This window comes from Leuciscus leuciscus (assembly GCF_965113295.1).
Source record: "Leuciscus leuciscus genome assembly, contig: HAP1_SCAFFOLD_699, whole genome shotgun sequence".
In the NCBI taxonomy this organism is placed as follows: Eukaryota; Metazoa; Chordata; class Actinopteri; order Cypriniformes; family Leuciscidae; genus Leuciscus; species Leuciscus leuciscus.
This window is the reverse complement of record NW_028118041.1, coordinates 3,709-20,722: the sequence shown is the minus strand read 5'-3', so window position 1 is coordinate 20,722 and position 17,014 is coordinate 3,709. Positions and strand designations below refer to the sequence as shown.

Here is a 17,014-nt window from a genome sequence, read left to right as displayed (position 1 = left end):
TCTGTCCGCCTGTCCTTCAAGCGCTTGCAGGGAAGATTGCCTCGCATCTGCCAGCCTTTCCGTGCTGGAAAAGCAGAATAAAACTGTCACATTTTCCGCACAGATGACTTAACAGCAGTGGCAGACGAGGCCTGCGGTGAGCGTGAACGGGTACTATATGAGTCTGCTCTAGAGCAACGCTAAAACACTCACATTTGGCTGCGATCTCCATTCAAACAATCAGACAGCAGCTTAATTAGGGCTAAAACCATTACATATGCAAATGTGTGTACATATGTAAATAAAACGATCCAGTTATTCACATACATTCACTGCCATACCAATCATCTTCGACCAACTATTGTGGATGTTGCATTTTGAGACAAAAGTCCTTGGGCGAACGAACATAAAGGCCTAGCAGAACTGAAAGGTTTATTCGAGCACTGAATGTGCCTTTACTGAGAAACCAAATAAGAGAGATTGCATTGCAAACCTGTGATAAAGTTTCATTGAGCCTTCTGGTCGACGGACTGTCACTTCCTAGCTTCCTTTCTCGGATTAATATCATCAGACTCTAATGTTACAGGAGATGTGTGTGGAGTGGAGGTTAGCTGGCTTTATTGGGGCTTTTGTAGGACTGATTAAAATGATGCCTTTACACCGGGTCTACACCAGAAGCTACATCTCAAAACCAAATCACTGGCATTATAATCAACAGGACGCCCTTCACCTGTTTCTGGCATGCTGCACATTTACAATTTATTTTCCCCTTGGTCTGAAATAATGTTTGGAAAGAAAATTTAACTCTTTCCCCACCATTGACGGAATTTTCCGGCAATCCATGTTTTCACTGTTATACGGTAGGGGGCGCTGTTACACATCTTCTGAAAGAGCACAGAATCTGCTGATCAAAACACAGGTGAAGAAGAAGCAGAAACATTGCTTATGCACATGAAAAATAACGCGATCATCACATTTTCAACGACTGCCTAACGTTACACTTTCAGAAAAAAAGGTACAAAAGCTGTCACTGGGACAGTACCCTTCAAAAAGCTTCTAAAATGTACCATTTAGGTACTAATATGTACACTTTTGTAACTAATATGTACACTTTTGGTACCAATATGTTCCTTTGAGGGACTTATATGCACTCTTTAGGTACAAAAGTGTACCTTTTGAAAAGGTACCGCCACAGTGACAGCTTTTGTACCTTTTTTTCTGAGTGTAGCGAATGAAATGCCGACCCAGGACGAGCTATAGGACTAGGCTTTAAGGGCGTTGATGGACTCGATCTACTCCAGATATATGTTGATCATCGTCTGAATCCCATCTGTCCGAAGTCTTTGACAAAACGCGATTTTCTCAGCTTTTTGTGAAAAATGTGTAAATCTGAAAGATTAATGGTCTGGCATCGACTAATGAAAAGGGGCGGCACCAAGCATTCATTTGAAAATCTCACTGCACGCAATTGGATAACACTACGACCAATCACAACAATAAACCCCATACGCTTAGCTACCAGCGGAGCTAACTGGTAGATTAGACTCTTACTGTATCCGGTCGGCAAAACAGCAAAAACGCCCTTCTTGCAAAGGAAGGATTCGAGCGCCGTCTTCTGTTCCTCTTTTAGATAAAAAGCCAAGTCTAACTCGTTCATTGTAGCGGCCAAAGCCGTTTCAAACCACTGGTGTTCATCCATAGCCATCTTGCAATGTTTACTAATGACTTCGACGTCACAGCGCTGTCGTCTTCTGTTTAGCTCGCCTCTGGCCCGCCTATATCAGATAACCCGATGTGATTGGTGCAGCTCGGATACAAGGGCATATTTAATGAGCATCATTACTCGACGCCAGAGTAAACTCGCTGAGCAAATTCAACTTGTGCTCTCGTGAGAACTCTGGATTACCAGGGTAAAAAAAATTTGCTTTTTTTTATGAAACATACCCACATTGTTGATAAAAAAGAATGAATGATGCTAGAATAACACGTTTTTTTTATATATATATTGCATGTTCAGATATTCATACAACAAAATATTGTGGGGGCCATGAAGATTTGTGAAGATGAACAAAAATGCTGGCGGCGGCTGGCAACTAAAAAAAAAAGGGGGGAAAAGCTGGCGGGGAAAGAGTTAATTCCTGTTCCACAAACAGTACAGCATCGTTCTGCAACACTGAGGTCATTGGTTTAATTCCCAGTGAATGCATGAACTGAGCAAATGTATACCTTAAAAGCAATGGAAGCCTCTTTGAAAAAAAAAAAACATCTGCCAAATGCATAAAACTCAATATATATTGGATTTTTTGACAAATACATCAAAGCCAGTTTGAGATTATGTTTCTGATATCTGGTGATCTAATTTATGTATGCATTTCCAGTGTAGACACGGTGTTGTGCTGCATTTACACTGCAAAGCCTAATGCACAGATCCAAAATGTTTACATTCATCACGGTCCAAACCCATAAGACGTTCATTCATCTTCAGAGCACAAATGAAGATTTCTGTCCCTCCATTGAAAGTCTGTTCGTGTTCACCCTTCAAAATTTGTGATATGTTATATATCTGGATAAAAGCCAAAATGAAATCTATTCTGTCTCTTCAGAAGACTTGGATTAAATCGCTCAATTCATTTGGATTTATTTTACGATCTCTTTATGAATGGAGGGACAGAAATCTCTCTTCATTTGTGTTCTGGAGATGAACGAATGTCTCACGGGTTTGGAACGACATGAGGGTGAGTGATTAATCCCAGAATTTTTATTTTTGGGTGAACTATTCCTTAGCTAAAACACCAAGTGATGATTTCAGACCATTTTAGATTTCAACCAGATACAGTATATAATAATAGATCCAGAATCACATTTTAAAGAGACACCAAATCAGATGTAGAAAATACGATCTGTTCTGTTTGTGTTCTTGCACAAACATGTATGCAACATGATCTGATCTGTGCATATCATTGAGACAAAATCAGAATTGGTTAGCAGTGTAAATGCAAGCTTGCAAAAGACAAAATGACCATCGATAGTCATCAATGCATTGTTGTTCCAGGGAATCTTGTTGATAAACTGTTTGTTAGTTTGCTTGTTTTGTTTTAAAAGATTAAGCTGCCTGTTTTAATCCCAAAAAGTCATTCAGTGCATCCTGGGAATGTGGTGATACCTGTCCTATAGAGGGCGATAATGGGACACAGTGTGCTTTGTGTTACGATAATCCACATTTGGGCCACCGTCAGAGAAACGAGACTTAGAAAAATAAAAGCATTCTAGACGTATCAGATTAAAGTATTTAGGACGTGATCGCTACAAACAATCAGCAAATACACACACTTTCCATTTTGCATGAATTATTACTGATCTATTTACATGGCAGTTGTTAATATTCAGGTCACATCATTAATGCCATTCGGCATACATTCAAAACCCATTATGCACCAATCTCATTTTTGTTTTTCTAAAATCATATATATATTTTTTTTTTTTTCTAGGTTACTGCCCGGGTTTGCACATAAAATAATTTACAGCGTCATATTTACAAGTTCAAAGTTCAAGTGAGAAAAATCTGCAGCAGTTGACAATGAAAAACGAACACAAACGAACTACATTCTTGTAAAGAGACAAGTTCGTAAATCAACCCCAATAGTTTACATCTGTTCGCAAGCGATCAACAAATCCACGATTCAGCCGGCGCTCACAGACCTGCAAACTGAGCCCACGCACAAACTTTGTATTACGTTTACAGGCCATTAATATGCAGCATGTTTTAGATACTCAGTACTTTGTGCAAATCAGAATAAATGGGAGAACACGCAATGTTATAAAAATGCCACTGTTAAACTGTAAAATATAGAATAAATGAATAGATATAGAAGATTTTACAATACTATTACATTATAGAGATAATATTCAGTTTTTTTTATTATTATTTTATATTATTAAATTTATAAGTAAATATTACCATTTTTTAAGGTCTACGCCGGAACAACCAACATTTCTGGCCTTTTTTAAAATTTTATTGTGACTGTTGTCCTTCCCAGCAATAAAAAAAATCAATAAAGAAAGAACCATGAAACATTACAAAACCCGTTTTCATCACTGAAACAAACAACTGTGACAAATACCGCAAAACTTCAAAAAACAAAGACAAATTTTATAACGTGTTGCGAAAGCTGCACGACCTTATCAAGATGAGGTTTCAAACATTCTCTGAATAACGCAGATTAAATTGCTTTACGCCGCGATATGAAGCTTTCATATAAAAGGCAGGGCAAGGATATTGCAGAATTATATTGCATGTACAGATCAACATGGATCACAGAAAACAGCGAGATTATTTTGGTTTGCCTGCTAATTTAAACGAGTTCTGCAAAACACCCATTGCATTCAAGTCTCAATCAGTGCAACCCCGACGCAGTGAAGTATTGCCTTTATCCACACGCCTGACGAAACGACGCATTTACACTCCCGTTCGATAAAACACAATAATAAGCATATGTGCACAAATACACACGCACGCACACACGGACCATGTATATGGCTTCTAAACTCGGAATCAAGGCAGTTAAATAGAGGATGTTTTAGTTTGACTTGTTTTTCTCAGTTGACACAGACACAACCCAAAAACTTGTGTTCAAGCTCAACTTTGGTTTTCGAGTAAATACAATTTGTGTGTTTTCTATTATCACTTGGTTTTTTCTTTTTTCTTCCCTTTTTTCCCCTTCTTATTTACATTAAGATATATAAGATCGACCAGCGGTCCGTAATACTTTTTTTTTTTTCATTGATATTTTACAACAAAGTGAAAGACAGTTAATTAGATTGCTACAAGTAGAGCTTATACAGAAAGAAGGAAAACACGTTCACAAAGCGTCCGATTTCATCATTGTCATCTCTTGCAAGTCCCTGATTTTCTAGTCGCCCCGATTGCATTTGAATGAACTCTACGGAAAACACCATGTTACACACGACAGGATTTCTCCCTTTCACTCGGGACGATAAGAGACAAATATATCAAGAGGCATCAGAAGCTGTACAGGGGGCGGCACTAGCTACACTAGCGGGTGGAGTCGAGGCATCCGACCTTGTGAATCTATATGTAGAGGACATGTTAAATCTATTAGCGGTAAAGGTGCGGTCACATTAGTGATATCTCATGGGCAAAATAAAGCACGGCTCACACAGAACTCACTTCCGAACCAAGAAGCTTTCCGCTGGCCAGTGTGGTAAATTCAAGTGACCAACATGAAAAATAGTCAAATGATGGATTCCTATTGGAATGAGTCAATTTCTTCATGTATATGCTCCCTCCCTCCAGCAAAGGTCATTAAATGAGTGATGCCTCATTGTTCCTTCACTCTTTCCAAAACCTTCACCCTCCCTGTTCCTCTCCGGTGGAATTAGCTGCCAACCCGAACTGCTAAAACCATCTTTCAATAAGCAGAAGACACATCTCTTCTGCAATCACTTAACCATCCCACACCCTCAAACCAATGCACTTCTCTTCTCGACCTTGCTTCCTAATCTAGTCGTCAATTAAACCTGGCATTGCATGTTATGAACATTGATAAATTGCTTTTGTTTCTCTTTTGCAAGTCGCTTTGGATAAAAGCATCTGCTAGATGCATAAATATAAATTTCGCCCTTGAAATTTCCCAGAGCAATGGTAAATGTGACCGCACCTTAAGTCCGTCCGATCGCCCTCCCTTTGGTTCCTATGAAAAGCCATCTTACGAGCGCGGCGCTCGAGCAAAAAGAACGAACTTTGACTCACAAAAAAAGTATTGCAAAGAGTCTCAGAGTCCTCGTCAGAGGTTGGACGAGAGCCGGGATCTGGCTGTGAAGTCCGTCTCGGGAAGGCTGACTATGGAATCTTTCTTGCGTATAGCCGAGTCCGGTCCCGTTACGGGGGGAGTGCCTGTAGGAGGCGTTGTGGACGGGTAATTCCCAGCCACGGCTGCGGACGCCTGGTGTGGCAGCGCCATTCTCTGATGCAATGCGCTCCGGACACCGGAAGGCCCCGGGACGGCGGGATGAGGTGGGCCGATCGATGTTGAGGACACTCGGGTCGACGGTGGCGGGCTGGGCACGACGGGTGGAGCGCCATCTTGTGGCAGGGAGGGTTGTGAAGCAGACAGTGCTCTATCATCCTGGGTCAAGCTGCCTGTTTGGTGCAACGGTTGGGATCCTTTGGGCCGTGTGGGACTGGGAGCATGCTGTTGGATGAGGGACAATTGAGATCCGGAGCGCGCACCCATCGGGCCACTCCCGTACTGGAAAGTTCGCCCGCCTGCTAGCGGACTCTGCACCGGCGGACTGGCCATTGCAACGGCGGCGAACGCGCCAAGCGGCGGGAGAGACTGTTGAGGAGAAGCCGAAACCGGGCTGGCAAGGCTTTGCACAACCTGGAACCGTCGGACCATCCTGGGCGACTGCAAGGTGCTCGGACCCACCATGGGGCCACCGAACTGCGGACAGAAGCTCATCGCTACGGCTTGCTGAAGAGTAGCGATGGCAGAGCTGCCCTGTGATTGGCCGGGCGGAGCAAACATCCCCGGCGGGATGGAGGGCGTCATGGACATGGCACGCGGGCGCTGCTGATCGATCAGCTTCACCATCTCTCGGTCGTACTTCACGATCTCCTGAATCATCTCGTTCTCACGGTTGTTTAAGATGCCGGAGTTTAAGTCGTGCTGCACTTTGTTCATTAGGATGGAATTCTTTTTTCCTGCAACGAGAGATTATTATTTATTTATTTTCTAAATGTCATAATCATTTGTTAGCAAACACGTAATCATTACTTCAATGAGCTCATTGTTTCTGCCTTAAATTATTAAATTATTTAAATGAATACATTTTTAGATAACTAGAATTTTGCATATGTACATTTCTGAAATACATAACTTAGACAGTTTCCTCTGATAACAGGCTCTAAAATGTAATATGGACTCATGCATTTTCTTTAAAGCTACTTTGAAACTATGTGTATTGTTAAAAGCGCAACATAAATAAATGTGAATTTAATTTAATTGAACATTTTGTATTATTGTATCGTATTACTGTTCAGCTACATGTAATTGTTTTAATAGTATTTCATTTTTTTAGTTTTGGATTATATTTCAATATGTTAGTACTACTTTATTTATGTTTTATGTTAGGTTTTGAACGTAAGTACTGAAAAAAGTAGGTAAACATGCAGACTGGCCTGTAGGTACACAGAGGTACATTGACTGTGTTTCCGTCCAAGTGAGAAATTAATTCATGTGATTTGAAAGATGTGGTCACTGACTGCATTTTGTGCCAAAGCAATGATAAATGATTCACAGTTTAGGCCACTAGGTATTGAGAAATGTGTCCTAGCAATTGTACAAAAAAAAAAACTGCAATGAAATTAAGTGTACTTAAAGAGAGCGCACTTTCATGACTATATTTGCACTATGTAACAATGTCAAATTAAAAAGTTTTTCTTTAAAGTATATTTTAAATAATTGTGTTTTAATAATCTTTTGCATTGCTTAAAGTTTATGTATTTTAAATGTACTAAACCGCAACTTCATCATTACAAATGTGTAATTAAAAAAAGACTGAAATACATGACATTTAAGTTTCATTAGACATGATATTAAATCATATTTTAGTATACTTGGCAGTGTTCAGCAGCACACTTACAACATATTTCAAAGAAAATAGAACTATGAAATTAGATATAAAGAAAATTTGATATAAAGTTAGATATAAAGATTAGATATTAGATATAAATTAGACAAAGATGTACTTAAGTCCTACTTACAGTTGGTTAGTTCAACTAATTCAACTCAATTGCATTTAATACAAATTCAAACTATAATATATTTTGATTTAATTGTAAATAACAAGCAATTAAGTGTCAGAAAACATATTCAATAGTTAGTTCAATAGTCAATTCAATAGTTAGTTCAACTAATTCAACTCAATTGCATTTAATATAAATTCAAACTATAATATATTTTGATTTAATTGTAAATAACATACAATTAAGTGTCAGAAAACATATTAAATTAACACTTAAGTATATTCTTTAAAAGTTCTGCTTTTAAACATTTACATTAGAAGTCAAAGAGACAAGTGCATTACTGTTAACAGGTTTTCAGTTCTTTTTTTTTACAAGCCCACCATTATTGAGAGGTCAATATTAAGTCCTAATCGACACAGATGTTTCCCATAAAGCTTAAGCTGTATTTAACCCTGAATAATCCCTTTAGCCGTTAAAATGTTCACATTATTGTTCTTTGAGAAACTTCAGAAGGTGATTCTGGTTTCGCTTACCTAAGCGGTCCAGTCGGTCGATGGCCACGGTCTCAAAGGCCCTCCTCATCATGGGATACTCCTCCAATACCTCATTAAAATTGTCCACGGAGAGAGAATACAGGCGACAGTAGGTCTCCGCTCGCACGCTTGCCGTACGACGACCCCGCGTCAGCAGACAGATCTCTGACAGAGAGGAAAACGGGTCAAACTCACACACATTGAAGATGCAAGGACAGGACATGAGTACCAGAATAATTTAAAAACATCTTGATAGTGGCGTTAATCAGGGGAGAGTGACTCTGAGACCTTTTCTAAATGGCAAGTGTTTTTAAATTGCTCGAAAAACTGAAACCCTGAAGAGTCCTTCATTGAACAGGGAATGGCTGCAGAAAGTAATTAAACTTAAAAAGTATGTGATTTGAATGCTTATTATAAAGCGCTGAATATATTCTCGCTTTATTGAGCTCTCATGGCATAAAAATTAAATTTGTAATTATTTCAGTGCAAAATTCAGCGTATCCCATTTTAAAGGGAAATTCGGTCATAATTTACTCAACCCTTAGGTCACTGCAAACCTGTTTGACTTTCTTCTGGGGACAAAAAAGAAGACATTTTGAAGAACAATTATGGTCCAAACAACACTTGACTCCAATGACTTTCATTAAAAAAATAAAAATAAAAAATAAAAGTCCCACAGACGTCACACATCTAAGTCCCAATCATTATATTTTCATTGTTTCATGGTGAATGTTCAAGGTTGTTTTGTGTCTATATTTAGAAGATCACACACACACACACACACACACACACACACACACACACACACACACACACACACACACACACACACACACACTCCAGTATTAAATTTAGCTCATGCGATATTGGAACACATCTAGTTCCTTAGGATGGGAGAGAAATAACCCATAAGCCTCAGAAGATCATAAACATCATTCATCGTATATGTTGTGTGTCATTCCGCGTATTAAATCCTGACCCATCCATCAGGGACCTCTGTGTGTTCGGTCCACTTCCCTGTGTCTGCTTTCCTAATCAATCCAGAAAATCCAATACACAACCTTGGAAACCTTGGTTCACTTTAGAGAACTTTTTCATTCCAGCAGCGTTTATCCAGAGCCGGGGTCATTCATCAAACCAAAAGGCAGTAAATTAAAGCTACAATCACAGGTACATAAAGGTGAACACACACACACACACACACACACACACCGGTGCAGACGCAAACACTCCTGTGGACACAAAACCTCATTTGCATCTAATTTGTTCCTTCATATGATTAAATCCACCCTCACATACACAAAAGCTACTATAACCCATAAAGAAAAATATCCTACAACAATGAGATTAAATGGAGACTTTGATATGCAAAGAAATATCTGCTTTTCAGTTGTTTGTTTGGAGAAAAAAAAAAAAGTAAAGTGTGCAATCAAAAGTCAGATCTCAATATGAGCTAAAATGATTCTCCTTAAAGCTGCTATTCGTATCATAACCATTATATAGCTCTATAATTTCTATAATACATAACACATATTTCATATGCATAGCATTTACATAAAAATTAAGTGAGAATCACAAGAAAACTGTCAAGAAAGTTCTGGGTCATTAAAAAACGTAATTATATATACATTTTTTTTTAAAATAAAAAAATAAATGTATGCTTCAGATTAATGCATTAGCTTATTATTATAGAATAATATAGCCGTGTGTGTGTGTGTGTGTGTGTGTGTGTGTGTGTGTGTGTGTGTGTGTGTGTGTGTGTGTGTGTGTGTGTGTGTGTGTGTGTGTGTGTACATTTAAAATGCTTTGCCAATATATTTTGAGGGAAATTTGCTTGCTTGTTCCAAAAAATAATGTCAAAATACAATAATCTTGTATATTTTATTCAAAATATAATATAATTACTTGTATTTGATCATGAAGTGAAATTTCACATCCATTTGATAGCGCTACGCCGAGTGTTAATTGTCTCGTTTGTGTCTATTTTTTTTCCCCTCCCAAATGAATTTCAGGAGAAAGCATCAACAAGTCTGATCCTTAAATGAAACGGAAATGAGATCTCCATTAAGTCTGAGCTCTGAAAAGAGCAATACAGTTTTCCTCTGGGAAAAAAACTGAGACTGATCCTTCTACGCAACGCCCACAGGATCAGACGGCTTCTCTCTTTATCTCAGGCTGCACAAGACATGGGTTTGTCTTCGACCTTCCCAAGGTCACGCGCCGAGAGCCTCTTCCAAACCCTCCTGTCCTCTGCAGCTAAAAAACGACTGACTCATGCGGATTTAAGGCTGCAGAAAGATCGTGTTTCACTCCTCAGCAGAGCACATCACATCTCACCACACACACTTCTGGGTTCCCCAGGGTCTGGATCCCTCCACCAGCTCAGAACCATGACAATTCAACTGACTTCTGCTGCAGTTCTTGCTTTACAGAGGATTCAGAGACTTAAAGAGGACATATTATGCTTTCTTACATGTTCTTTAGTGTGTAATATTGCTGTTTGAGCTTAAAAAAAAAGATCTGCAAAGTAGCAAAGAGTCCCTCCAGCGGGAGTTCTTCTCTATATCAGTGTCTCTGTTTCTGAACTCCCTGAAACGCTTCCATTGTAGTCTTGAGTTTCTTCCGGGAACGAACACGTCACAGTATTTCTCATTTAAATAATTAATGCGCAGAATAAAGGGGCGGGGCCTGGTTGAGTTAGTTAGCAATGTGTTGAATCTCACGGTTATATTAAGGGGCGGGGCATTTCCCAAACACACTCGAAGCACTTGACCAATCACAACACACTGCTCCAGCTGACCAATCAGAGCACAGTATGCTTTTCAGAATAAAGGGGCGGGGCCTGGTTGAGTAAGTAAGCAGTGTGTTGAATCTCACGGTTATATTAAGGGGCGGGGCATTTCCCAAACACATTCGAAGCACTTGACCAATCACAACACACTGCTCCAGCCGACCAATCAGAGCACAGTGTGCTTTTCAGAAGAAGGGGCTTCATAGAGACAGGAACTAAACAGAGCGTTACTGACAGACTGGGAAGAGAGGAGCTGCAACAATGGAGAATATGTAAAAAATTATGTGTTTTTTGAACATTCAAGCATGAAAACCTGTTCTAAGTAGAGCCCAAAAACAAAATCAAGATTTTAGGGCATAATGTTGCCTCTTTAACAAGAAAATACAGTGTCGTAAACAAGATGCAATGCAACATTTCAACAAAATTGTAACAGTAATCTGTCCTGATTGGTTTTTACTATTTGCCACACAAATAGACAAGCTTAGCTTGTTGGTTAGAACGTGCTCCCGTTCACACTAAAGGTCAGCGAAATCAGCGAAATTACGGCAAAAAAGGTAATTGTCCATTGTCAATACTGCCCTACAAAGCAAAAAGGCAGTAACTGCATTTTTGGTTAAAAATGAGTTATTATCCTTTTCATGACATTCAAGGCATCCTTTGTTATGTGACAAAACATCTTATCTCAAATGTGTGTCGTTTTGGAGAAAAATGGTAATAGTTTTTGGAGAATCTGTAGTTACTGCCTTTTTCCTTGGTATGGTGCCACGTTTTTGGTAAGTAATACAAAGCAAATGTACAAAGCAAGAATACAGTAACTGCAAAATAGGGGTAAAATATCAAATTAAATATGAGGATTGATATGTACAAAGAGTAAGCTAATATAAAGTAACAAAACAGCCACATGTCCAATAATCTACCTACAACTACTTAGGCTGGATGACAGAATAACTTTAAAGTCATTTTTCTCAGTTCTGCACTCTGCGTAGTAACTGCCTTTTTGCTTTGTAGGGCAGAATAGTGTAGTGATGTATGAAGCACAGCTCACACACAATTCACTTTCTAACCAAGCAGCTTTTTGTTGGTCAACGCTGCGAATCTATGTGACCAACTTGAACCCACAGAGAAATCTGTGTGGAGAAATGTTTCGCCCTCACGCAAAACTCCTATTGAAATGACTGGATTTCGCCCATGAAAATTTGCGGAACAATGGTAAAAATTATGGCACCTTAAGAATGATAACTAATCAGAGATAAAAAAAATAAAAAAAATAAAATTGCCAAGAGTCCACACCACAACTCTGACATTAGGCGCGTTTCCATTACAGATTTGCGGAAAAAGTTCTTTTCTAAATGTCGACAAAAAACGATTGCGAAATGACGCCGTTTCCATTATCCGATGTTATGCGACTAAAACTTCATTTTTTCCTCTTGCGATCAGTAAATCATTCCAAAAATCATGGCAACGGACGTTGGTAGGCTTATGTACTATATCCCAGCCACTGCACTGGCCATTATTATTAATCGAAAGAGATGTATGTGTGTTTTCCAAGCATTAATGGTAAGGAACAACCCTTATTATACTGTGAGCAGCACATATGGGGTGTTTCTCCCTCATTTATGCTTTGAGGTCTTGATTGTGGCATTTATTTGAGGTTTAGAATCCAGTATTCCTGTAATTCTTTTGTCTTATATGAATTTAATAAAGAACTCTGTCTCGTATTCTGTCCAAACACACCGCGTCATCACGTCAGGTGACCTGTACATGCGCAAAAACTGTTTCCATTGCAGTTTTGCGAAATATTTCTTTTTTCGAATTGCCTGAAAAACCACCTCATGCGAGCGGAACTTTTTTGCGATAAATGGGAGTTTTTGCGGAATTGACGTGTTTCCATTGGGCGTACTTTCAATTCGCAATTTCAGTTTGCGCAATTTGAAGGGTAATGGAAACGTGGCTATTGTAATCATTTTCAGAGCGATTTTTTCCCCCCAGCAATGATAAAAAACATCAACAGCAATCAAAATCCATCTTAAAATCCTGATTTTAAAGCACATAAATGCACATACGCCTCATGAGTTGGTTTAAAGAACATTTCCAGAATGGTTTCAACGCTGTGGTGCTTTCAAAACACTGTTTTGTTTATTTGAGCAGATTTAGGGGCGGAGCTTCCTGTTTGTCTGACCAATAGCAGGTGGGGATGTGTTGGAAAAAATTCTAAATTATCATTTTGCAATTCCATTTGGTAGTGCAGAAATTACACACATCACTATCAAATATAAAAATAAAAAAAGAGTTTGTTGAATGATTATTTTGAAGAAGAAAAACTGGTTGAGAATGTGACATTGTTACTAGAAAAACTGGCTAGAGAATAAAAAGTGCTTAAATTACAGTGACATCACTGACATCTAAATATCAATGTCAGGCAAGAACAGAATATTTTGATTGCCTTTAAAGTTCAACTAATTTAACATCAATATAATTACGATAAAAGTGCTAAAATGGAAGAGGTCACACCATATCTGGCTTAAATTATTTAAAATGTAATGAGGTTCAATAAGGATTTGAGCAGTTTAATTAAGTGAAGTGATGGTTTAATTCCCATCTAATTTACGAGGTTAATACGAGTGGGATTGTACCTCCGAAGTAGGAGCCGTCAGAAAGTTTCAGCCCAACCGTTCCTTTGGTTATCACGTTCACGACGCCGTGTTGAATGAAGTACATCTTCTTGCCGATGGTTCCCTCACGGATGATGTAATCGGCTGGCTGGAAGACCTCGAAACGGAGCTTCGTCAGCATGGCTGTCACAAAGTTGGGTTCGGCGTTGGCGAACAGGGGCATCGTGGCCACCAGCTTACGACAGTTGAAGTTCACGATTTCCTGACAGCAGATGGAAAGACCGCAGGGTGAGAGAAATACATAAACACATATTTCACATACACAGCGTTTACATGAAACATATGGGGCAATAGCCCAGTATTTGTGGTACTGAATTGAATTTATGCTAAAATAAGAAAATACAATTTAAAGTGATCATATTTACATTCTTTTAGTTTTTCGGTATACATAAAAAAAAAAAAAAAAATATATATATCAAGTATACTGAAAAATTATATATTTATTAATTTATATAAAAATAGTATATTAATAATAATAATAATAATATTAATATGCATTGAGAAAATTTAAATATAGTATATTATTGGCCAGTATTTGTTTTACTGAATTGAATTTACACTAATATCAGAAAAGAATTGAAGTAATATTTCCATTTTTTTATTTTTCAGTATACTTATATCAAATTTTTAATTTTAGAAGAAAAAAAGGGGAACAAATATTATTAATAATAATTATTATTATTATTATTATTATATATTTTAATAATAATAATAATAATCATCATATATATATATATATATTTATTTATATTTTAATAATAATGATAATAATAATAATATGCATTGAGAAAATGTATATAGACCTATAGTATATTATTGTCTTGTATTTGTTTTGCATTGTATATAATTTATGCCAATATCAGAAAAAGATTTAAGTTATTATATTTTTTTTTTAATTATTCATTATATTGGAAATATAAAATTTACCATTTTACAAAATTATTAGAGATATGGTAATAAGAATTTGTAAGGTAATGTGCTTGTAATGGCAAATAATGGCAAAACCAATCCTGAAAATTTGATTCTATATACATACATATATATATATATATATATACATACATACATACATACATACATATATACATACATACATACATACTGTACATATATACAATAAAGGATGCTATATATAATGATATCTCGTTTTTTGGATGACATTTTACATTTCTTGGTGCGATTCAGCCATAAAGGATCATATCCAAACTTAAAAATCAATACACAAATAGCACAATGTTAGTTACGCTCTCTTAAACAACATTACAGTGAAAGCTGCAAGCCATTCACAGAGGAGATTTAGTTGTTTACTGTGACATAAATTAGTTTGGAAGCTGTTCCCCGTTCAGCGTGGTTTTATTGTTTCGGAAAGCTCTGAGACAACTGCAGGGCCTTCTGGGAGTTTTTTTTTTTCCCACAGATGTTTACAGACATTGACAGACCTTTGCAAAACACACAGATAACCAAACACAAGCTTCACCTCTCTGAGCGGCTCGTTCAGTTCCTCCAGGATGCTTTCTTCATCGAACATCTTGCCCTGGTAACGGTGCTCATAGTAATCGTGGATCTTCTGTCGGAAATCTGACGGAAGCTTGTGGAAGGACATGTACTGCTCCACTTGTTTGTACTGCGGAGAGAAAAAAAGAATAAATAACCCAGGGGTTGATTTTTATTGAAACCAAAAGATGCATGAGTTCTGTCAGCTATAATAATGCACTGTGATGTGAAGCATCATGTCAGCAATCTCTGAACTTCAACAAAACAAAAAGTACGACTGCCAATTGTGAGACGGGGCATTTCAAAGGCAAGGCACAAGTTCACAGGACTTCAACACAAGCAAACTGAGTTAACATCTGAAGAATCATCATCCTGTGGAGTACAGAACATTTACAGACACAAGCCATGCCAAGGTAATGCTATTCAACAATAGACACGATCACAGTCGCTCCATATTCAAGAGAAACGAGGCCAGGAAAGAGAACAAAAGACATAAGAAAATCACAGGACAACTCATAAAGATCATCACTCTTGATGATCAAGCTTTCTGAACTGTGTGTTTTGCCAAGTCCAGATCACTGTAGTCTAAAACAGAGTAGTCAAAAGTAATATACACTTAAATTGACCCTGATAAAGCATGAATAACATACTAAATATATATATATTCATGCTTTATCATGCTATATATATATATTGAATGGATAAAAGCATCAGTCAAATGCACAAATGTCAAGCTACACCCAAGGAAACAGGTTATTAGCTATGAATTATCATTTTTAAATGATTGAATATGTTAATATTGACTATATCAGGATGATATATCAATACTAAAATAGTGAAATAGAGACAAACCAAACCATTTTTACACAAATTACAACTGTCCCTTAATAGCTGTTGCTCCTAATAAAACAGGGATATTATCGTTTACTAAAATAAAAACCATAAAAATACACTTTTGTTCCTTGAAATAAATGTTAACTGAAATAAAATGAAATATAAAAAAAACTTTCTTAAAACTACTTTCAACATTGCTCAATTTTATTTAGTTTAACTTGATGTAGTAAAATAACTAAATAAAACTGAAATAAAAATTAATGCTTAATAATAAAGATGATACAAAATTAATAAAACTATGTAGACATATTTTTAAAAAACAAAAACGAATAAAAATGGAAATTATACTATTATAACTCTAATTTAGAATTAAAATGAAAGCTAAATTAAAATCAAAATATTAATACAAACTATAAGTATCTTAATTATACTAAAATAACAGTTGCGAAGTAGACAACGGTCACAGAAATGCTCGAGATAAAAAATGACTGAAACATAAAAAAAAGGAAATTTTATGAAAAAAGCATCCTGAGATAAACGTACATCCATTGTTAGAAAACAAAATTAAACTAGTGAGAGTGTGCAGAAAAGTGTTTTAAACAAATTTACTTTCTATGAGGTCCAAACAGGTCGTTGAAGAAACGCTCATGGTCAACATTAAAACTCTCATTGCTCAGATCCAGGTCCACAGAGTCAGTATTTGTTCTTCAGGCAAACGTATGACCCCAAATCCCAACCTCAGATCATTAGTTACCGAGCCAAACATCCCTCAAACTGTGTTTTTTTTACTGAGACAGAATGAGAACAGGAATGATCTACGCAAAACAACAAAGAAAGCAGGTCAGACCGGAGGCGTTCGCACTGCAGTCGTGTGTGTTCCCCGTTGCACAGCAGCATCATGCTGACGCAGGCGTTTGTGTAACACCTGTAAAGCTCCCTCAAC

The 17,014-nt window shown here is 37.4% G+C and overlaps 1 protein-coding gene across 1 annotated transcript; it reads right to left on the bottom strand.

Moving 5' to 3' along the window:
• Positions 1-1,249: 1,249 nt before the first annotated feature.
• LOC309491660 (potassium/sodium hyperpolarization-activated cyclic nucleotide-gated channel 2-like) lies at positions 1,250-16,620 on the bottom strand (the record flags this gene model as incomplete). Its single annotated transcript, XM_082190710.1, has 5 exons — positions 1,250-6,703; positions 8,281-8,445; positions 13,705-13,945; positions 15,221-15,367; positions 16,615-16,620. The coding sequence occupies 5 exons, from the start codon at positions 16,618-16,620 to the stop codon at positions 5,784-5,786; spliced, it is 1,479 nt and encodes a 492-aa protein (XP_082046836.1). The 3' UTR covers positions 1,250-5,783.
• Between the last annotated feature and the right edge of the window lie 394 nt (positions 16,621-17,014).